Raw genomic sequence first — 22,244 nt, 5'->3', positions numbered from 1 at the left:
AATCGCATTAGGGACTAAGCAGGAAGCGGAACGACTTTTGACAGTCCATTTGTTTTCACGTATAGATTACATGCCAAAAGGACCGACAGTGAACTTTCACGCGGTCTTTTAATCTCGCTCTATGAGAAAATCCTGCCGATGTCACATATTTGTGTCATCATAAAAAATTATGGGTTCTATGCTGAGAGAATAACGAAACATGTAATAATCGCTTTTTAATAAAGAAGTGCATTATAAATTATATATAGGAACCAATGAAATTTAAGATATAAAAACATTTTTATGGTATAAAAAAATATTTTTCTTATAAAACAAATCTAAAAAATATTACTTTCAAAAATATTTAAAAATAAAAGAATCCGAATTAAGCTTCAAGGATTAGTATAAAGAATAAACTATTCTATTTTTCTTTGAATTATTTTCACACATCAGTTTTATAAAAGAATTAATAAAAATTGGATTGACCAAGCAAAATTAGGATTATTTACATAGAAAACAACGGTGATAAAAAGTAGCAGATAAAAAGGTTGTTATGTCATCGACCAGAAGCGAGGATTCCGCTTGGAATAAGATTACTCTTCGATTAGACCCCACCTTCTGAGCATCGGTTTGATTAATCGCTGTTTCTCGGCCGGATATATTTTCGCGCATAGGGTTTTATGAAGATATTAACGAAGGGTCGTTTTCGGTAAGCGGCCATAGCAAGCCATAAGCGGACGCGCGCAAAAAGGAGCAGCAGGTCGGTGCTGGTTTTGGCGCTGCCTAAGACGCCTGAGCCGACCACCGATCGTACGACCGATAACCCGGTTAACCCCACCAGTCTGTTATTATAATATTTGCCGAGCCGAAATATAGTGATTGCTTATTTGCTTGGGCCCAATTACGTTCAAGCGCGCGCCGGCTAAGGGCCCGCGCTACGTGACGACGTGTAGGGATAGGTACGAGAAGAAGGTGCACTTAGTCCCGAACGAACCCGACCAACCACCCACCCCGTATCCTATCTACCTGCCTCGGCTAACGTCGGCGACGTTATAACGATTAGGTTCGCACGATCAGATACAGACGGGTGTAATGTCTATTATTGCTCGCGGAGAACGCGTTACGTCGAATGCTTCAGCGATATCGATAATTTTTCCATGAAAAATCACGCCTTTTCTTTCTTCGTTAATGAGCGCGAGCCTGAAGAAATGACGAATTGTGAAAAAACATAAAGAGGAGCTGTGAAGTTTTACAAAATCTTGGCACCTTCGCAAAAAAATTATATACATCCGTAGAATACAAACTAATAATAGTATTGCATCAATATTATAATTTTCTACTTAACAATATGTAATATAATAATAAATACAACACTTGCAATACTTAACAATTACTCTGTTGAGTAGGAAAATTATAACATTGATATAATATTATTGTTAGTTTGTGTTCTGCGGGTAGTTAATTTTATTTTATTTTTATTTAAATACTGATATCGTATGTACGCGTGTATTTTCTTCATTAGCAATATTACGATAAAAGAACGAAGATTAATAAGATATAAATTAATAATTGTTGCATAATAATTCGGGAACAAACTTATAATACCACAGTCGCTGTAAAAATGTTGTATTATAATACATGAAGACATATTCTCCTTACTTTCTATATTCAAAAAAAGAAATAAAAATTTCTTGATTTATTTATGGTTTCCATAATTTTAACAGACCGTCCTCGCTGTAAGAACATAATAAATTTTGATGGGGATGATGCGCCAAACCGATTACATCCTTCTCGTGTATCTAAAAAGGCCGCGACGCTGTTAATCGGAATAAACAAATATTATAATAAAACATAAAGGCATACTCACATTGAGCGTTCTCTCGAGCTTTCCCGACGACGTGGAAAAACAATACAGTACAAGATCTTCACCAACGCAATAGATAAATTCGCCACGTGGACTCACCACTGTAGTTACAAAGTCACCTCCCTCTCGTTTACCGCTGGAGAACGATCTCACTATTTGTCCTTGCATATTCATAATTACTACTGTGTTAGAACGATTGCACACGACGAAGTGCTCCGGATTTCGAGGAAGGGTGTGTATACTGTTCACTGTGAGATCAGCGGCTCCCAATGATTTATAAGTGCCTATGCATTCGGTGGTCTTCAAGCTCCAAATTTTCACGGTTCCATCCGACGACGCGCTACGAAATAAAGAATGATACTTATTTATTTTATTTATAAAAAAACAGATTTTTTTCTTCGTTTATATAATAATAATATACCTAATTATATTATGACCGTCCGAAGAAAAAACGACTTCGTTCACAAATGAAGAGTGACCGCGGAATTCCTTGAGAGTCTTTCCAGATTTAAGACCGTGTACCCTACGAAATTTGTGAATGAGATTGTTAATAATATTCTATTTATTGTTAAAGTATATTTGAAATGTAATTTATTTATATTTATATTACCTTATACTAGTATCGAACGAGGCTGACAATATTTGACTGTTATCTCTACTAAATTGTAGACAAGTCACGCCTTTTGAATGCGCCTTCTCGAATTTCCTCAAACACAGTCCACTCTGTACCCTCCAAACCTTAATTTTACCATCCTGACCACCGCCCGCCAACATCTCACTGTCACGACTGAACGACATCGACAGGACCGCTTGCTCCATCATCATAAAATTGTCTTGCGCCTGATATTTCAAGTCTTTTCTAATTTTACCGGTCGTGAAGTTCCACACCTCGATAAAACCGTCCACTGAACCGGTCACCAAGTATTGGCCATCAGGCGAGAAACGCGCGCACTCCACGTGTGATTTCTGACCGAATTTGATTTGTTTCGATAATTGCGTCGGATATTTCTCGTCTTCTTGGTCACGAACCGCTGCTTTTCCTCGGAACAAATCTATCGTAGTGCCAGGCGGTAGTAGACCCTGATGTTGCTGCCACTTCAACGCTTGTCCCAATAGAGCAAGCAATCTGCTAGATGGTACTACCGACACTTCACCAGCAAGAGCGGTAGCTATGTACGCTCTCCGTTTTTCCTTCGTGCTTCCGTCGGGATATGCCTCGCGTGGATCGAAATACGAACGTGCAAGTAGATTTTCTGCAAATTAATAGATATATAATATTACAAGCAACAAATATATTAACAATAATTGTAAAATAAAAATTTGAATTAAATGTGATAGACATATACCTAAATGAATATATCTCTCAGGTTCTTGTTGCTTCATCATAATCATAGGATCAGTCTGTCTTAATAAAGAACGTGCTGCACCTAATTCTCGTAGTTCAATTAATTCTAAAACAACCTAAAATAAAATAAAATCTGTGAGTTTTGCAAGAAAATATAACAATGTATTAGGTGTTGGAATTAATTCGTAGCGTTTTTTAATGAAAGAATGTTATTTATTTCACATGAGCATTAAAAAATACATTAATGAAAGTACTTCCCATCACTTGTAAAACGCTACGAATTAATTCCAACACCTAATATTATAAATATTTGATTTAGCTTTGGGAAAATCTATATATTACAGATTTAAAATAGATTTTTTTTCGCCGAATTTCTTGTATAATTCTTCTTTCCTCTTTTCCTTTCCACATTGGAGAAAAAAAGGGAAAAGATGAACAGTGCAAGAAGATGCTAAAAAGAACAAGGCCCATTGTTTACAAGATGTGCTTAAGAAGGATTTTATATTATTTTTAATGTATAATTAAAAATATTTTAATTTAAGGTATCTACCTGTTCGTACAAGTCTATGAGTTTCTTGTCAGGTAATTTTAATGACTGTATAGCTTTTAGAACTGTGTCCCAATGGCCATTATTTATATCCGCAACAAATCCATCCACACTATCTACAGTATTCAGCGACACACCAGTTTCCTCCTGTATACAAAATATATTAGTAAGCATGCATAAAAAAAAATGTACTATCTTTATTTTTTTTAGAATTTTTATACAAATTAAAATTTTCAGAAATAGAGTCTACATCTCTTTTTTAGAATTTTTCATAAATCTGAATTCCAAAATATTCTAAAATTTCTAATTCAGTTATTCATATTATACATTGAATTAATACATGTTAAAGTCTGCTATATAAAGTATCTAAATACAATGACATAATATAATCAACATTGACAACAAAATAATACACATATATTCTGTTAAATTATATAAAAAATTCTGACAAAATTTCATCAGGATAAAACGTTGAGAAGAAATTACCTGTAAGGTTTGCAGCGTCTTGACAAGGTTTGACTCCTTAAGATACTGCTGTATCAATCGAATCACACTGAAAAACAATCAAATACATTACACAATATACAATTTCTATTTTTAACAATCTAGTCAGAATATCATCGTACTCACTCGGCAGACTCTATTTCGATCGACATTTCCACGTATCTTCAGGCAAGGTAGAACAACAAACTTTAAAGGTTATGTTCCTAAGCAACCTGCGGTGTCTGATAACGCAGTTGACCGTGCATTCGCATCGTTCACGAATGCAGCGTGGAAACGAAAGTGATCGCAGTCGCCAGATCGTAATCAAGTATTGGAGACGCGTCCGTTGTCTCCAAAGAAAACAATCCCTCCACGCAAAGTCAAAACTCTCCACACAGCAATAACTGCCAGGTGCTGGCCGCTCTCGTCAGATAGCGTTACAATGGCACCGTGCTCCAGATTCTCTTCTACCTAGTCCATCCTGGTCCGCAGCGTCAATAACACACGGGCTACATAAATAAAAAATGCGGCTATTTAAAATTGGTTCTTCAATGTGAGAACCGCGACCTTTAATTGGGCCGTGAGTATCGCGGAACATCCGTTTCTTACTCTTCGCACTCTTAATTCTCGAGGCTGCGAAAAATCGACCCCAATGGCCCGCTGTGCTCTCGTATACATCTGCCAAAAAGTGTGATGGCAAAGTAGTTTGTTTTGTTTTGTTTTTCTTATTTGTACCCATTGTACTGTGTTTTTCCAAAAACCTTGTTACCTTAATTGTTTAACATTTAAATTAGAGACACGTTATGGACCATCTCACAGAATGGTAACTGCATGTGTGTTATGTGTAAAGCTATGTCTTTACTGGGGCAACAAGGCAGAAATTTTTGTTACCTGCTGCCTCTCCGAATGTTCCCGAATTCCAAGTATCTTCTTTCGATTGAAAACACGCGACAAACAGCAACTTTTCGCTGGCGATAGAAACATAAACTTTTGGCAATAACTGCCAATTTTTCAAGAAACGTGGAACATCAACAAAGTTTCTCGTTATTACTTCAGGATATAGACTGTGTTTCAAAATGCACTGTCAATGTTAAAAATCTATAAATAAATATAGTACTCTTTAAATTCTTTGGAGTGGAATCTTACTCTAAAGAGTGAAAACTGAACCAGTCTTGAAAAAGAATGATTCAAATTTTAATCCATTTTTATATATATATAGTTTTATATATATGCGATAATGTAGATTAATTTTAATCTTGATTTAACTTACTTTTTATTTTCTAGTTCTAGAAAAATAGAAAAACATACAAAGTAAATTAATTCGAAATTTAAGTTAATGTACATTGCTAGAAATGATCCTATGAGTGAGATTTCATTCTTCAGAGTGAGATTCATCTAAAAATTTTAGAGAATATGTATATAATATAAACTATATTTTCAGTGCTGACAGTGAATTTTAAAACACAACCATAATTTATATGCTCCACTCATTTTCAGATTCAAAGTGCATATTTTTATATTTTTTCAGATCAACGGCGACCTTCCTCTAATCATGAAAGTCAGTCTTCTGTTTACTATTCTGCTTCCAATGTGGGCCAACGCGATTGTGTGTCCACAGCATTGCTTGTGCAAACCTGTCGGTGCTCAAGCTGAGTGGTTACGTCTTAAATGTAGCGATGGCTTAGAAGAAATTAAAGATGTAGATGTCAACAAGGTCAACGTGGAACTTATACAATTGTAAGATTGTTCTATATATATATATATATCTTCTATGTTTTTTGGTTTCCGACAACAGTGTGATAATAGTCGAATTAATTACAGAGACTTGAGCAAAAATGTCATTTACGTTGTTGAAGTGGATGCATTTAAAAATTTGACAAATCTCAGACGGCTTGATTTATCGAAAAACAAAATTATTTCTATAGGCGAGGGTTGTTTTAACGGCTTGGCAAACTTGGAGCGATTGTAAGAATTTGTACATAAATAAAAACTCGTCTGTAAATTTGTCTGCTTTTATTTATAAATTAACTTTACTTTTGATTCAGTTTAGTCTTCATCTTTTTCTAATTCTAAAAATGAAAAAAAGATGAAGAATAGAAATTGAATCGAGAATAAAATTATTCTATGCTGATGAAAATGGGCACCTATATAATTCTATAATCTTATAAAACTCGTAATTTCAGGGATTTGAGTCAGAACCAGATATCAATAATAGATAGCTATGCATTCAAAAAATTACCGAATCTCAAAAGGCTGTAAGTCTAGAATGAATTTATACATTTGACAGTTAATACATTTGAACAGTTTTCTTATAGAGATATTTTTTTCTTATGCATTTTTTTGCTTTGTTGCTCTAGCGATTTGTCTGGAAATAAAATTACTGCTCTGGCGCCGTCCTTATTTCATGATTTGTTGACCTTAGAGCGTTTGTAAGTTAAAGCAAAATTTGTTTACGCTAGCAAATATTTATTTTACTAGTTTTCTATGTGTATATTATTATATAGAAATCTTATAATACTTTATAACATACAAATACATGTATCTATATATTTTAGGAAATTAAATGGAAACAGTTTAACTACTTTAAAAGAAGGCATATTTCACGGGCTTAACATGTTAAAACAGCTGTAATACAAATTTCTATTTATTTTTTAATTAATGTATCTATATAAAATTTATAACGTTTATGTGTATTTCAGAGACTTGTCTAATAATCCTTGGAAATGTGATTGCGACCTATATTGGTTTAGTAATTGGATCTACAATTCTTCAATTAAATTAAAGTAACATATATTGCGCATCTCTGATTAATCACGATTACTTACATTGAAGTTCTTCATGTTTAATTTAATATTTCAGTCTAACGCCAAAATGCTCGTCGCCAGCGTTTGCCAAAGGGCAATCGTTGAAGAAATTAAGATTCTGGGACGAACTTCAGTGTCAGTGGATGTCGCCGGCAATTGAAATTCGTCCAATTCAAAACCAAGTAGTCTTCGCTGGAGATTCGATTACCTTAAAGTGTAGAGCACCCAGCGTTACTGTAGACAAAAATGCCAGATTGAATTGGTTGTGGTATCCTAATGCGTCGGCCGAAATCGTGGACTTGAATTCTTATAGAGATCCACGAAATTTACCTAATATTAAGGTTGACAACAGGTATCTGCCGGATAGCGGTATTGTGGACAGGTAATATAAAGTTTCTCAAATTGTCCTAAAAAATATTACGTATTTGACTCATAACTGAAACATATGAGTCTTGATGGAGAGAGATCTTTGGATATTTTCCTAATTTTTAAATAGTATAATGATTTGTGATAATTTTGTTTTATTCGTATAGGCTAATTGTTGTACTATATTTATGATAAGTTTAAGTGTCACAATTTTTTATACGGAATGAAAATTTTAAAATTTCTAAAATTAATAACAAAAAACTTAAGTAAGTTTCAAGGATCCATATGTTTCTTTAGCGTCACAAAAAATATATATTCCTATTATGGATAATTAATAATTATTATATAACAATTAAAAATAGAAATAGAATAGAAATTATTATAATTATTATAATAATTGTAAGATAGAATAAAAATTATTATCCAAAATATATATCCTTTGCGCTGTTTCTTAGTGCTCTTAGTATTGTCCCGATCAAGGAGGAACATAACGGACAATGGAATTGTTTATTGGTTTCTGTAAACGGCAATAAGTCGAAAGCAGTCAGTGTCATCGTAATATCCGAGCATACGCGTTATTGCCCTCTAGCAGGTAACTAATTGAACCTTGTAGCATTAAAGGATCATTAATCATGTACTTTCCTTTTAGTAACGAAAAACAACAAGGGTATTTATACGTGGCCTAAAACAATAGTGGGATGGAAAGCGGAATTGCCATGTGAAGTCGATCGTCTTTCGGGCTTGATGCAAGCGCCTTTGAAAGCTTTTTATCATTGTAATACGAGCGGTCAGTGGGAGCGTCTAAATACGGAATCATGTCCATACATATCTCATACAACGAAAATCTTAGAACAATTTTCGAAAGTTAATCTGTCCTTAACAAAAAGCAGTCTGCTGGAGACAGCCAAGAGATTTAAAAATTACACGGGAAATGGCTCGGTGAAAATAACAGATCCGGTTGAAATCCATTTCATCGTGCGGACTATAGAGAATTATTTGAATTTCTTAATAGACGAAAAGGAACTTGGAATCATGTTGGTCGACATCGTCAGTTCGATGATGAAATTGCCGAAAGAGATGTTAAAGAGAGCGGAAATAAATTTCAAAGCCTGCACAAGACTGATCAAAGCGATCGAACGTATTACAGAATTTACACCGTCCATACAATCGCATAAAAAATACATGGCACTCGAGGAATTTCGAGTTAAGCGCGACAGTTTCGGCGGATTAACATGTACATGGTACACAAATATCGCTGCGAATACCGATTCGGATGCGAGATTTCTGCACTGCACGACAATTAACAGGACGACGCCGATCAATACAAAGGACAAGGCAATCGAGGCTTCCATTCAATTACCTGCCTCTTTGCTGCAACACTCGCAAGATAGTGCAATAGCTCAACAGCTTATGATATATATGTATAGCGACAGCAGGTTCTTTCCTAAGACGATTGCAAATGATAGCATGGATATATCAACGTGTATTATCGGCAGTAAATTAAGTGAGTCGAAAATGGTAGCATGTAAAATTTAGGTTCCACTTCTTTAACTCTTCGAAGCTGACGTCAAAATCTGTAACAGAGTTACTGATGCTGAGTCTGTGAGCGTGCTCCATTTCATTTATGTTGACTAAAAAACACTAATTATTAGGTGTTGGAATTAATTCGTAGCGTTTTACAAGTGATGGGAAGTACTTTCATTAATGTATTTTTTAATGCTCATGTGAAATAAATAACATTCTTTCATTAAAAAACGCTACGAATTAATTCCAACACCTAATAATTTCAAGCAACCAAAACAACATAATTTGAATAAAAAAGAATGAATATTAAATTCATTTTGATATCAATAATTCAAATTTGCAGACATGATAAATGACATGATAAAAAATATAATTAAGTGAATTCAATAGATTCGCGTTAGCTCCGAAAGGATATAATTGAATGGGTCCAATAAATCCATCGCCAGCTCCGAAGATTTAAATAAGTTGTGTAATTTTTTGCAGTTGGTACATCAGTACGAAATCTGTCCGAACCGGTTTACATTATGCTGAAAGCGCCATTGTATCATTATAACGGGAAAAGACCGAGACCAGTGGTATGGGACGAAACATTGAACAACGTAGGAGGATGGACTAGTGATGGATGCCATTTAATTAACCTATTAAGTAATGGTCTAATAGTTTTTCATTGTGACAGATTGGGATATTATGGACTTTTGCAGGATATTTCATATTTTTATATGGATGGAAATAGGTACGAGACCTTTTTATACATATATTTTTTTAAAGTTTTCTTTTTTATTATGATTCTATCACTATTGCATGTGACTTGCAGTTTACACGGAGCGAAATTCAGGTACTCACATCCGGCGATATACATCGGAAGTTTCGTGACGATAACTTGCTTGATGATTACGTCCGTGACGTACATTATTTCTTATACGTCTATCACGATGCCTAAAAAGGCAAAACATTCCATTATCAACACTTGGTTCGCCATGGCACTGTTATCATTTCTATACAGCATCGGTATCCAGCAAACAGAGCACATCGAGATTTGTCAGGGTGTCGGTCTTACTTTACATTATTTGTCCTTGTGTTGCCTGCTGTGGATGGCAGTATCTGCCAGGTAAATATATCGTCTATGTTCTGCAGAAAAGTTTTGTATTGTAAAATTCTGTAAAATATAAAATTCTTTAATATTGATTTCGCTCTTATCTTACTGGAATAAATGTATAAATCAATCATATATGAAAGAATTTTATAATAGTTTCTGCTTGTTTTGCTGAATGCAGCATATATGCCCTTCAAAGAAAATAAAATATTCATCGAGATCCTTCTGTTTCAGCAATATGCACAAAAAATTGATGAAACCAGGCCTCAATGTAATACCCGACGATGAACTTCCGGATCAACCCCTACCTAAGCCCTTGTTAGGACTTTACTTGGTCGGATGGGGTGTAGCTTTGATAATTTGTGGAATATCTGGCGCAATCAATCTACGCGAATACGCCGGTTATTCTCATTGCTTCCTTACATCCGGACCGGCGCTCGCTGCGCTTTTTATACCATCTGGAATTTTAATCGCGTACCTGCTAATCTTCCTCTTGCTCATCAGACGTGCGATTCAGAACGTCGACATGAACACGCAATTGTCTGAGGGTACTCAGGCAACGGAGAACATGGATTTGGAGCTATTGGAGCCAAACGCAAATCCTTCTGGAGACAGAAATAGCATGCGCAGCACGCAGACAGTGTCCTCCGATATTGAGGATCCGGAACACTCACAATTTACGCAGTGGAAGGGCCAAGTCATAATGTTAGTGTTGTATTTGATATCCTGGAGTAGTGCAGCCACGGTTACGATCAAGCCGTTTGACTCCATGCCGTTCGAGGAGACCGTGTTCGCCGTGATATATGCCATTACCACGAGTTCTTTGGGTGTTTTCGTACTGTTCTTCTATGGAATTGCTCGTAATGACGTTCGAAGTCAATGGCTAAAGATGCGATGCTGGCTGGAAAAGCGGAAGAACCGTTGCTGCCGCACCAGGAGCGTGTGCGACGCGAATTCTGTAATTCCGACGCAGCCTCTCGTGCAGAATTTTGTTCCACCGTTGTCAAACTCGCAAGCAACCCAAGCGATATCCGACACAAACTCCGTCGCTTCGTCGAGGAATACCAATCAGTCGCAACAGCTTTACAACAGCTCTAAGCTCGCGGACTTGGCGGTCAACCGAGAAAACATGTCTGCCGTTTCCGTGAACACGAAAACAGCGAATCTGATAGTAATGCATCGTCATCAGTATCACTCTAACAATTCTGTCACCACCTATACTGAACCATCGTCAGCCTGCGTCGAGATGTTCTACAATCCTCACCAGAGCGGCGTCGCTAGGAAGTTCTTTAAGAAACAACGTAGACACGCGACCGCGAAGAAGAATAACCTCGGCCCGAGGAAGCAGGGCGATGGCGGAGCTACCAGTGACGGTGGCAGTTGCGTTTCCATACCTCGGCCTACCGCAAAGATCAACAATAGTCTAGAACGCAGCATCCTAAGCAGCAGCGCTAAAGTCAACAATACCAATATACACGTCGAGTTAAACCCCATAAACGATATAAAAAACGTCAATATATTGTCGGATAGTGGCGGCAGCATCTCCGAGGAAAGAATCCCGATGCGCTTCGTTATCGGTCAGGAGAACTTGATGCACAGCATCAAGAAGATCAATAATAGCACGCAACAGGATAACCCGCATGTTAATGTTATGATGTCCAATACAAGAGAAACATCGCAACCGAGGAGAATGGCACAAGATTCGGACGCGGACGTTTCGAAGACGGATGAAGAGTGGCATTTACGAAACGTCTCCCAGCAATGTAGTTTAGAGTATAGCTCCGAGATAGATACTGTCACGCAAATGACTAGCGAACGGAGCGATCACAATTTGTCGGAGATCTATGAGAATGTGGAAGCGGCACAGCAGGAGCGGTTCTCAAGGAAAAGGTGTCCTAGCGTGAATGAGATGGAGATCGCCACTGAGGAATGCATATCAAGAGATGTGGGACGGTTATATCTCTCCAATAGTATGTATTGTTTACCGTTGGAGTACGAAAAACCGCTTATAAACAATTACTGTAATTCGTTGAACGACCTTACGTCCTTAACGAGCGCAAAATATCGTGACTATTCGAAACCGTCATTCATAGATATACAAAGTACAACCAGCTCGAATCTATGCGGGCAACAAGTTCCTGAGTCCCAAGAATCATTCGATCATTCGGAACGTTCGCTCTTTGAGATAAACAGCTTGACTAGTGATAATCCATGTACGTTAACACCGCACGCGGAAACCCCCTACGCCTGTTCCTTATCGAATGTCTATTATATCTCCGACAAAAGTTTGGAGGAAAACAATTCTCGTGAGAAATCGCAGTTGCCAGATGTAGATCACAATGTATTTAATGCACCCGAGTCGAAAGATTTTCTGTTGGAGAAGAACTTTAGTTCTCTCGCTGATATTCCGTCAATTAGTAGGTCTAGTTCGCGTGATATTAATAATCTTAATTTAATCGATGAAATGAACGCATTTGCGAAACCTGCGGGTGATATACAACAATTTGAGGCTGACGAGATTTATTTAGATGAGTCGGTGAACCACTATTTGCCAGTCAAAAAAGAAACCAGCGTTTAATATATAATTATATATTGTACAATTTATACATAAATTATGTATAATTTATATATAAACTATATATATAATATATGTATTATCTCATATACATACATAATTATATATTGTATAATTTATGTATAAATTATATACAATTTATTTATTAAATTATATATATAATATATGTATTATTATATATACATATACATATAAAATTTATATATATATGTATAATAATAACAGATCACTGTTCATTCATCTGCTACAGCGACGTATTTATTTTTATGTATAATTTCATAGACTGCGCAATTTTGAAACTAGCATTTTGCAATTTGTAAATGAGATTATTAGAATCATGTTCAAGACGCCTCATATATTAAATACTCATGTCTTCTTCCTACATATGCTGCGTTTAGAGATTTTGTATATAATGAAAATTATTCGCCCACTAATAATCATGCCTACAAATAGTCTTCAATTAGCTTGGTAGTTCGTTTTAATTAAATATTATATGACTAAGTAAAAACTGTAAAGCTTTGAAATGACTTCGATCAGTTGAAGAAATTAAATTCAACAGATTTAAATAATCTTCACAATGCTATCTTCGAGTATTTGTACTATGGCATACATGTAACTATATAAGATAAAATCCATTGATTTATACATATATCGACAAAAGGAGAATAACTTAACACAACATAATACTTTAACACAACAAAATACAATCACAATCAGAAAACTTCTAAAAATATTTTTCGATTAGTCAAGACACGTCAAGCTGACATGTTGATTCTAGTAAGATTTTCTTTTTGAAACGGTTCATGGATCTTATACATAAATCTTATACAAGATCTATGATGGATATCGGCTTTCAAGTGTCAAAAACTTAGTATTGACTTTTCAATACTAAATTTAGCTAACTCAATTTCGCTACATTAGTTATTCATCATATCCTGAATAAATACTCTTCTATATATATAACCAATATATATACATGTATAAATATATCACATGGAGATATGATTGTAAAATCATTTTGGCTGTGAAATATTTCCTTTTAATTTCATCGAGGAATTTACTTGATAATTATCACTTTTCAATTTTATAATATCGTAATATTATCGTTTATGTAATGTTATACATGTTTATACATTATAAATATCTTCTCCGAATTTATATGATCTCTAAAGTTAATATGATATCGTGTTTTATTTTAACAAGATGATATTTGCTTTGTAAGTATAATTACTTAATACGAATTAAGAGATAAGAATGGAATTTCTGTAAATCGAAGACTGAATATTAAATTAAATTTATGAAATTCTGAATATAATTACTACCGACTTCCGCATAAATATATTTACATGTATCATAACGAAAAATCTCGTTTTTGGCAATAATGCCTGGTATATTGTAAATAACGTTCATTTAAGTTTTTAGAATTAATGTAATTCGTATTAAGTGCGTTAAAACAGCTTGAGAAATTTTATATACCACATTCTATTTCATTATTATTTTTACTTTTATATTGATTTATTCGAAAAATATATATTTCAATGTATGTACGAGTGTACACAAGACCGGTTACTACAATTAATACATGTATATTGTACAAAATTGTGTCCATTTTTTATTTACACATAGTTCGATAATGGCATTTCAAATTCTTTCCGTCTCCTATTAAACACATGATCAACAAAGTAAGATTTCATACATCTATAAAAATTAACTCTCAAAATATTAATCTATATTTTTCTTCATTTTAGATCCCACCTATGTACTAAGATTATATTATGATATTACCTTTACATAATTTTTTTTAATTTATCGCGCGAAAGTCACTTCGAGAAATTAAAACTTATACTTGCACATTGTCCGAATTTGCTTTGTCCAACCAATCTCTCGGATTTTTCAGTACCTCCAAAAGTTGCGATTCCCTCGAATCGGTTTTAGGTTCATGCATGTATTCCCATTTGGCGTTCAATGGCAGAGACATGAGTATACTCTCATATCGCGCACCAGGTGTGTACAGGCCAAACTTGGTGCCACGATCGTAGATCAAATTAAATTCGACGTACCTACCCCGTCGCAATAGTTGCCATTGTCTCTCGTGATATCCGTAACCATCATTCTTGTGTTTCTTTACTAAAGGAATGTATGACGGAATGACAGCCTCGGCACAAGAAGTGACGAACTGAAACGCCTCGTTCTGACTTGGAGTATCAAGGTCGTCGAAAAATATCCCGCCCACGCCGCGCCGTTCCCCTCGGTGCACAATGTTGAAGTAATTGTCGCACCATTCCTTGAATTTCGAGTAGTAGGAAGGATCGTGCTTGTCGCAGGCGGATTTTAGCGTTTTATGAAAATGTTTGGCATCTTCCTCATCCAAGTAATACGGGGTGAGATCTGTACCACCTCCGAACCACCATTGAGTTGTACCATCTGGATTCTCCACTTCGAAATAACGATAGTTGAAGTGAATCGTAGGGATCATGGGATTGCGAGGATGAATCACAGCGCTGACACCAGCTGCGAAGAACGGCACGGAGTCTTCCATCTTCTTACCGCGTGCCTTCATCTGTTGGACAGCATTCGGTGGTAGCATGCCGGTTACGACGGAAACGTTAACACCAGCTTTCTCGAATACTTGTCCGTCTTGCAGGACGCAAGTAATACCGCCACCACCTTCTTTTCTGGTCCAGCGATCCACTTTGAAGGAATTGCCATTCTCCAGTTTTTCGAGAACTCTGCAGAAGTCTGCCTGAGTCTTCATCACCAGCAGTTCCATTTTTGTTTTCATATCGTTCGGGTTTTTCTGCAATTGTTCGACGGCTGTGATAGGCTCTGCCATAAAAGTTTTCTTATAAATTTGCAGGTCATTCTGCGCTGCCTGAACTACATCACTGTATATGCTGTACGTCGCCAGTCCCGTAAGGATTCCTGTCCCAAAATTCTGTAGGTTTTTCGAGTTTATCGAGAATTTGCTCCATGTAAACCATGCAGTATGATGGTAAGCGTTAATAGAACATAGGACTCTTCGTACCATATAACGTGTAGCCATGATTTCTTTGAAATTATTCTTTCTAGAACAAAATTTAAAATCTTATTTTCTAGTCAGTGTCACAAAGTAGTCTTGCGGTATCATAATCGGAAAGCGTTTTCCGATTAAAGATATCAAATCCATTAGATTAGATTAATAAGTGCTTTATATTTTTATAACTAATAAAGTGTAAAGAGTAATCTCTCTTTGCGTATTTTACATGATTACTATAATATTATTATCGTCCGTAGTATCCAGCACCTATTTTAAACTATAAACACGATCGTTTTCGTTGCAAAATTATAAATACAAAAATAAACAGTAGTATAAAATAAGAACACTAAACTTCACTAGTATAAAGAGAAAATAATATATATATTTTAAAAAGTTTATTGCATAGTTCAAGATGTTTATTGAAATCTTGTAAAAAAATTCTCTGAAAATTTTCAGATTTTCCAGATACTTTTACTCAAAATTTCAGGTAAGAGATTAGAGAATTTTTAAATGCAATTTTGTGAAATAAATTGAAGTGTAAAACAGATTGTTAGCAGAAAACAGATTCCAGTAAGGAATTCCAGAAGAAAATGACACAAGTAATATCTGTCATTTTCTACAAATAGAGCCACAATATCTATAGAAAGAATAATATAGGGAAGGCTCACTACAAAATAGTATCAGTTACTCTATTTTACGAATATTATTTTCTACTGTTATCGTGACATTCTTTTTATAAAAATTCACGAAAGAATGTACATAATTCACAAAAGAATGTACATAAATGTGAGTGGATGTATAGTAGTTATTGTCAAAATTGCATTATCTTAGATATATGCATACGAAAATTTCAGAAATTAATGCATAGACTTCTTATAGTTACGAACTAGTTTGAAAATATTTAGGAATAAAATCTATCTTTTATTTTCTTTTAAATATGGTCATCATATCTATAACTCTTTATTCGCTGACTAAAATGTTTTCAAGTTCTAGAACGTTCTCAATCTGACTGTACCATTATTTTCTCGATTGCACAGGTACATGAATTTATATACATTATACTTTGTCATATTTTCTTCTCTTTCACCATTTACTCCGTTTTCCGTGAATCCACAGTCTAACGCATGCTTCGAATCCCTTGCTGCAATCCGAATCCTCGAGTTCCTAGGTATTTTTTTGATATTCTAAATTATCCTTATGTCCACGCTAGATTCTAGAGATCGGTCTGAAACTTCAGATGGAGAAAGAATCGATCAATATTGTTGTGACGAATTGTTCAAGTATAATCTGTTCATTCTTTCTCTATCCAAGATCTCAGCTTGATTTTTAGCATCATGAACACAACTACTTCTTGGACAGCTAATTCCGCAAACTTCAACATGGAAGAAAAAAAAAATACGTGACAAAGTGTAAAGCGTGTGTGTGTGTGTGTGTGTGTGTGTGTGTGTGTGTGTGTGTGTGTGTGTGTGTGTGTATAGTTTAAGAATTCCTAGAATCAGTAAAATAAAATTATTATAACTTTGCTGAATTAAATATTACTGTCGAAATCTTTATTCCAAACACTATCGCTTATCATTTTAATTCATCACATTGACTAAAATATGTAAAAATTAAAAAAATACTATACAATAAACACTTTCAAAATATATATTGATATTTTCCAGCAAGAAACATAGGAGTAACACAGCGATTATTTCATCTTCGTTTAATATTTAAAAAAACATGATATATGTTCACTGTATTATACTGTCATCTGTGTCTCTTACTGGAAAAAACTATATTATCTTTTCTTAAGCCAAATATATTTTTTATCTTCCAATAGTTTTAAGACACTCACGGTTTACGAAGCTGTTGATGGAACCAGAGAGGTTAGGTTTCTCTCTGCCATCGATATAATTTCGTTAAGTCTAATGTTCCAACACCGTATATATTATATAAAAAACCTAATGTTTTCATTTCATACATAAGTGAGTGTAATGATTATTATAATATATTTAATACTTAAATACAATACAATAAAATAAAACAGTGGAGTTGTACTGATTAATAAAATTTTATTAAAGAACTTTTAGTAATAAGTATACTTCTATACTTGCGCGGTGTTTAAATGATTCACAATTTATAATTGCTTATTATTTTATAAGTTCAATTTTTCTTTCATATAATTTTTCGATAGCCTTTCTTTATTTATTCTAATTGATTTTTAATTTTTGGAAAGAATATAATTTCTAGCCCGTGTCAAAACACTCTTTTATGTTTGAAATTCTATAGTATACGTAACGTGAATTATGGACTAATCATGCTACATTATAAAAGCGCTTGCCAAATACGTGTAGATTTCTTATCTTCTTAGAACGCATGGCCACAAATTCCAAGAAAGAGTGAGATTGTTTACGCGTAGTGTTTATATACCAAATTCGAAAGCTAACGCGAGCCAATAAGCATCCACAGCGAGGCACCGCGCTCATTGGCTGGTATGCGAGTGGTGGGGTTCGCCGGTTGACGGTTGATATAAATAGCGCGTAATTCGCGACTTCGCGTTGTTGTGACTCGAGCAGGAGACGGGGGTACGTCCTGTTATTTTAACGTTGAATATATTCGCTCTATTCGCAACCCTGTCTTCGAATCGATTGACTTTTCTCCAAATTCTACTCTGCTGAATATAAAACGACGTTGGAAAAGTTCGCAGCCCTGTCTTCGAATCGATTGACTTTTTCTCCATACTCTAATCTCTGCTGAATATAAAACGACGAGGAAACGGTGCGAAAGGATCGTTCATCGTTGGATTTCTTTACTAAGGTAATCAATAATTAACTTTGCTTTTACTTCTCGTAACAATGTAAGTATCGCGTATTACGAAGTTTAGTATAGTATTAGCACATGATTATTCGGTCGAAAGTATGTGGCGTTATGTGTCGTCGCATTTCTCGTCGCGTTTCTCGTCGCGTCTCTCGTCGCGTCTCGCATCGCGTTTCTCATCGCGTCTCGCGTGAAGTTAACCGCGGAAAACTACGCTGCTTCCCCATTTTGATCGCATTCACATTTTATTCGCGAAATGTGGCGGATAGAGGATGACACGGCGGAATGGACTTGCTCTCAGACAAATGGAAACGCGTGATAAATATGGTAATTAAAACCTATATAATACCTGAATGTATAACTTGAATATATATTTTCATACGCGATATTTAATTACTGCGTGACTATAGATTCAGTAATCACAATAATCCATTCGAATACATATTTCATAAAACTTGTTCGCCGAAAGTATATCGCTTAAATAATTGACAATGAGATTTTCTAATATCAATCTGCAATACGGAAATTATAATTATAAAAAAAGAGCGTATATTATAATATACACTTGCCCTTTATGATTGTTATTTCCGCATTTCGAGCATCAGATATATTTCGAAATACGGAAAATTCATAAACGCGACGCGAGAGCGAAAAGTGCAGCGTCACAACGCCGCGTCGTCAGTGTCGTCTTTGGCACGCGAAGTTAACCGCACATAAACGAAACTGTCTCGCCTTCTTAATCTTAATTACAACTACGATTCATTTACACATTTCGATCTGTAAATGAAATGATCTGCAAATATAATTAAGAGACGAGATTGGCATCGATCAAATGATAATTGAAACTTATATTAAACCTATATTTGTCGTTTATTGCGACACTCGCGCAATCATAGATTCAATATTCACTAAGAAAAAGACGCCACCATGTCGCGACGGCACACCGTTGTCTTTTGGCGTGTAAAATTGATAACGCGAGAAACGAAATCGCTTCGACATTGCATTTATGTTTTATTTGCAGAATGCGAGGAAATAGTTGATTCCAAATGAGTGCTGTTGCAACTTATTGAATTGGTAAATAAAATTTATATTAATATATATCTAATTATTAAAATGTCTAATAATTTTTTGTGTAATATAGTTTTGGCACTAATATGCGGATAATTCGAGCACGTATTTCACAATACTCATGCAGCCGAATAGCATGTCGCGTATAAAGTCAACTGTGCAGAAATCTTTCTCTATCTTAGATGCATTCTAATGTCTAAATTTTATTTGTAAAGTATCGCGAGTTTCGAACATGACAAATTTCCTGCGTTCTTATTTTTCTACTGCAGTGAACTATGTATCACGTCTAATTAATATCAATACTATACGAACAAAATATCTCATGATATTTAAGGTGCGTTCCGCTTTCACGCTCACACGATATAAACATTAATTCATCCTTATTAAATCAAACAAGGATAAATGATATTTGCAAGCACTGTAAGTGTAAAACAGGGCATACCCTTTGCAATTATTTGCAACTGCACTTAATTTTAATAAACTATTTGTTTCAACTGATAGATGCTATCACAAACCGAACAATGGGAAGAGAAGAGAGGTGAAAAGCAAGCTTGACAATTTTGTAAAGAAGAGGAGGAGGAAGAGGAAGAGGAGGCTTAGGAAAAGCAACGGATCAACTTTGCGGTAAGCAAGCTTATTGCTTACTTGCAACAATTAATCATTTTTTCTCATTAGGTTTTATTTCAATAATTAAAAATAATAATTTAAAAAAAAATTAATCTAAAACATTACGGAAACTTATTCTCATAAAGACAATTTTGAGAAAATGTATAATTATTTTTATAGTATATAATTAAAAAATTATTGAAAAATTCAATGTATATAAAAATTAATTTTTTAATTATTGATTATTTTGAATGCTATTTTAATTTGTATCTTGTATTTGTATGTTACAGAATCATGTAACCACATAGTTGATAACTCAACTGCTGCACATCAATCTGTCTTCCTTCTTCTTTTATTGGTACAGCTACCTCGGCCGCGATTAAGCCATTAGCCAATTAGTGAAGGTACAGTAAAATATAATGGAGACTTTGCACGGCAGCTTTGCTTGTACTGAGAGATCGGGGCATCGATCGGTGAGTGATAAAGATTTTATCAGGTAATGAATCTTATATAAAACGTACAGATCTATCATTATATTAGAAATGAATATAACGCTTTATAGATTACTTTAAAATGGATTAGCTACAACGATTATGATACATATTTAATCTTGGATTTGTTTATTATTTATATATATTATAGTTTATTTGTTAATTGATCAGCATCTTGATCTGCTATTATGCTTGAAGCTATTATGTTTACACTCGGAAAAAAAAAATTTTATATATAATTATATTAATTTATATATAATTATATTAAAAATTGACATATTTTCTATACAATTATATATAATTATTATAAAACATGTTTATAATATATATAACATTTTTTTCTCTATTCACACAAGTATTGAGTTAGTGTTATAAATTATATAATATTAATAAATTAAATAAGAACATAAATCTGTTTAATTTTATTGAATTATTATTTGATTCATACATATTAGAAATAATTAAATTTTTTTATTTAAAAGGATATCCAACAAAAATTCCTTTTTTTACTAATAATATAAATCAGAAAAAATAGTTATATATATATAACTGCATTTTAATCAAAATAAGCTTGATGGATATAAAAACAAATTATTGAAAATAATTGGTTTTTAAATTAAAAATAATGAAATAAATAATAAAGAAGTAAAGAACAAATTTCATATAAAGAAAAAAACGTTTCGTATAAACAAAATATATATTTTAAAATACAAAGATTTTTACAGATTTTTTATTTTTAAATTAGAATAGGATATTCACATATTCAATATATGTTTATACCCGGCATAAAATAAAGAATAATTTGATACAGCAAACCTATAATTAAATAAGTTATGCATTAATTTTTCTTAATCCCATTCCCAAATATTTATCCAAGATTAAATATGCTATAAATTGGTGCAAAGAAAAAATATGTACATTTAAAAAAATATTCTTCGAATGCTTATAAATGAAAAAATTGTTCTTCTTTACAAGAAAAAAAAAATGTTATTACAACTAACTAATCTTATCTTATATAAGTATATAAAATGCAATACTACATAATTAATTCTTGAACACACACAACAATTTTAACATAATAGATTGTAGCTTATTCATTTCCTTGATTGCAAAACAAATTTATAACAAATAAAGCAAAATAAGTGACATAAAATACCAAAAAGTTAAAATTAGAATTCTAACTGAGATAACCGGAATTCTGTTCGATACAATATTTTTGGTAAAATATACTAGAATTCATATTTTTAAAACAACTATATTAATTAGAATTCTAGGTATCTCAACCAAAATTCTAATAGATTTAACCAGAAAATTCTGATTCATTCATTTACCAGAATTACTATTTAATACAATCAGACATTTCTCTCAGTGTAGCTTCTCCGTCTCGACATTCTCAATACTTTATTCCTTTCATAAATTTTTATTAATTTTTCGTGTATCATTTAGCATTTTTGTTGCAGCTTCCTCATGGCACGTGCAATAAACGATGTGTTTCTTCGGAATTTCCGGGTTCCACACTTTGTATAAATATGGGATACGGTCCGGGTAACGTGATCGTTGCAATTCGTGTCCAATTCTCGCCACGTTTATCGGTCTGTCGAGCTTGACTCGTAAGACTAGCGTCTAGCAAGCCGATAAGCCGAATTAACCACGATTAACGCACGAGGGATGTGGGCAATACCGC

The 22,244-nt window shown here is 34.1% G+C and overlaps 3 protein-coding genes and 1 long non-coding RNA gene across 8 annotated transcripts; 2 read left to right on the top strand and 2 right to left on the bottom strand.

Annotated features, from left to right (window-relative positions):
• Positions 1-1,589: 1,589 nt before the first annotated feature.
• Positions 1,590-4,507, bottom strand: Smu1 (Smu1 spliceosomal factor). The gene is made up of 8 exons (XM_011062401.2): positions 4,366-4,507; positions 4,222-4,288; positions 3,739-3,882; positions 3,190-3,304; positions 2,454-3,096; positions 2,265-2,366; positions 1,847-2,183; positions 1,590-1,778 (listed from the first exon to the last, which is right to left on the bottom strand). The coding sequence occupies exons 1-8, from the start codon at positions 4,389-4,391 to the stop codon at positions 1,680-1,682; spliced, it is 1,533 nt and encodes a 510-aa protein (XP_011060703.1). The 5' UTR covers positions 4,392-4,507; the 3' UTR covers positions 1,590-1,679.
• Positions 4,508-4,672: 165 nt separating this feature from the next.
• Positions 4,673-14,179, top strand: Remo (Remoulade). Of its 2 annotated transcripts, none has more exons than XM_011062402.2 (13): positions 4,673-4,798; positions 5,747-5,955; positions 6,040-6,183; positions 6,402-6,473; positions 6,576-6,647; positions 6,774-6,845; positions 6,918-7,001; positions 7,078-7,404; positions 7,844-7,980; positions 8,038-8,892; positions 9,396-9,645; positions 9,727-10,020; positions 10,240-14,179. In XM_011062402.2, exons 2-13 carry the CDS (start codon positions 5,771-5,773, stop codon positions 12,581-12,583), a joined length of 4,836 nt encoding a protein of 1,611 aa, XP_011060704.1. In that variant the 5' UTR covers positions 4,673-4,798; positions 5,747-5,770; the 3' UTR covers positions 12,584-14,179. The 2 variants fall into 2 exon arrangements, with proteins under 2 accessions (XP_011060704.1, XP_087270682.1); XM_087414556.1 differs by having other exon boundaries at positions 4,798-4,906.
• Positions 14,170-17,982, bottom strand: Coprox (oxygen-dependent coproporphyrinogen-III oxidase). 4 transcript variants are annotated; one of them, XM_011062398.2, is made up of 2 exons: positions 17,903-17,982; positions 14,170-15,645 (listed from the first exon to the last, which is right to left on the bottom strand). In XM_011062398.2, exon 2 carries the CDS (start codon positions 15,621-15,623, stop codon positions 14,421-14,423), a length of 1,203 nt encoding a protein of 400 aa, XP_011060700.1. In that variant the 5' UTR covers positions 15,624-15,645; positions 17,903-17,982; the 3' UTR covers positions 14,170-14,420. The 4 variants fall into 4 exon arrangements, with proteins under 4 accessions (XP_011060700.1, XP_011060702.1, XP_011060699.1 ...); XM_011062400.2 differs by lacking the exon at positions 17,903-17,982 and adding an exon at positions 17,434-17,590 and having other exon boundaries at positions 14,170-15,641; XM_011062397.2 differs by lacking the exon at positions 17,903-17,982 and adding an exon at positions 17,434-17,589.
• Positions 17,983-18,124: 142 nt separating this feature from the next.
• Positions 18,125-20,913, top strand: LOC105149762 (uncharacterized). Its single transcript, XR_846632.2, has 4 exons — positions 18,125-18,395; positions 19,417-19,469; positions 19,965-20,087; positions 20,360-20,913. It is a non-coding gene; the product is annotated as an uncharacterized LOC105149762 (long non-coding RNA).
• Positions 20,914-22,244: the final 1,331 nt, after the last annotated feature.

This window comes from Acromyrmex echinatior, chromosome 16 (genome assembly GCF_024713525.1).
Source record: "Acromyrmex echinatior isolate Ae372 chromosome 16, ASM2471352v2, whole genome shotgun sequence".
Taxonomy (NCBI): domain Eukaryota; kingdom Metazoa; phylum Arthropoda; class Insecta; order Hymenoptera; family Formicidae; genus Acromyrmex; species Acromyrmex echinatior.
Note: the sequence above shows the minus strand (reverse complement) of the source record. Positions and strands in the feature narration are given on the sequence as shown.

What these genes read in the sequence shown, in the direction of transcription:
- Smu1 (XM_011062401.2), bottom strand. Translation starts at nt 4,391, where the DNA reads ATGTCGATCGAAATAGAGTCTGCCGA. An exon ending in AGACGCTGCAAACCTTACAG is followed by an intron (nt 3,883 to 4,221) that starts GTAATTTCTTCT and finishes TTTTGTATACAG; the next exon opens with GAGGAAACTGGTGTGTCGCT. An exon ending in TCGTTCGATACTAGTATAAG is followed by an intron (nt 2,367 to 2,453) that starts GTAATATAAATA and finishes CAAATTTCGTAG; the next exon opens with GGTACACGGTCTTAAATCTG.
- Remo (XM_087414556.1), top strand. Translation starts at nt 4,871, where the DNA reads ATGGCCCGCTGTGCTCTCGTATACATCTGCCAAAAA. An exon ending in TTGGCAAACTTGGAGCGATT is followed by an intron (nt 6,184 to 6,401) that starts GTAAGAATTTGT and finishes TCGTAATTTCAG; the next exon opens with GGATTTGAGTCAGAACCAGA. An exon ending in GCGTTATTGCCCTCTAGCAG is followed by an intron (nt 7,981 to 8,037) that starts GTAACTAATTGA and finishes CTTTCCTTTTAG; the next exon opens with TAACGAAAAACAACAAGGGT.
- Coprox (XM_011062398.2), bottom strand. Translation starts at nt 15,623, where the DNA reads ATGGCTACACGTTATATGGTACGAAGAGTCCTATGTTCTATTAACGCT.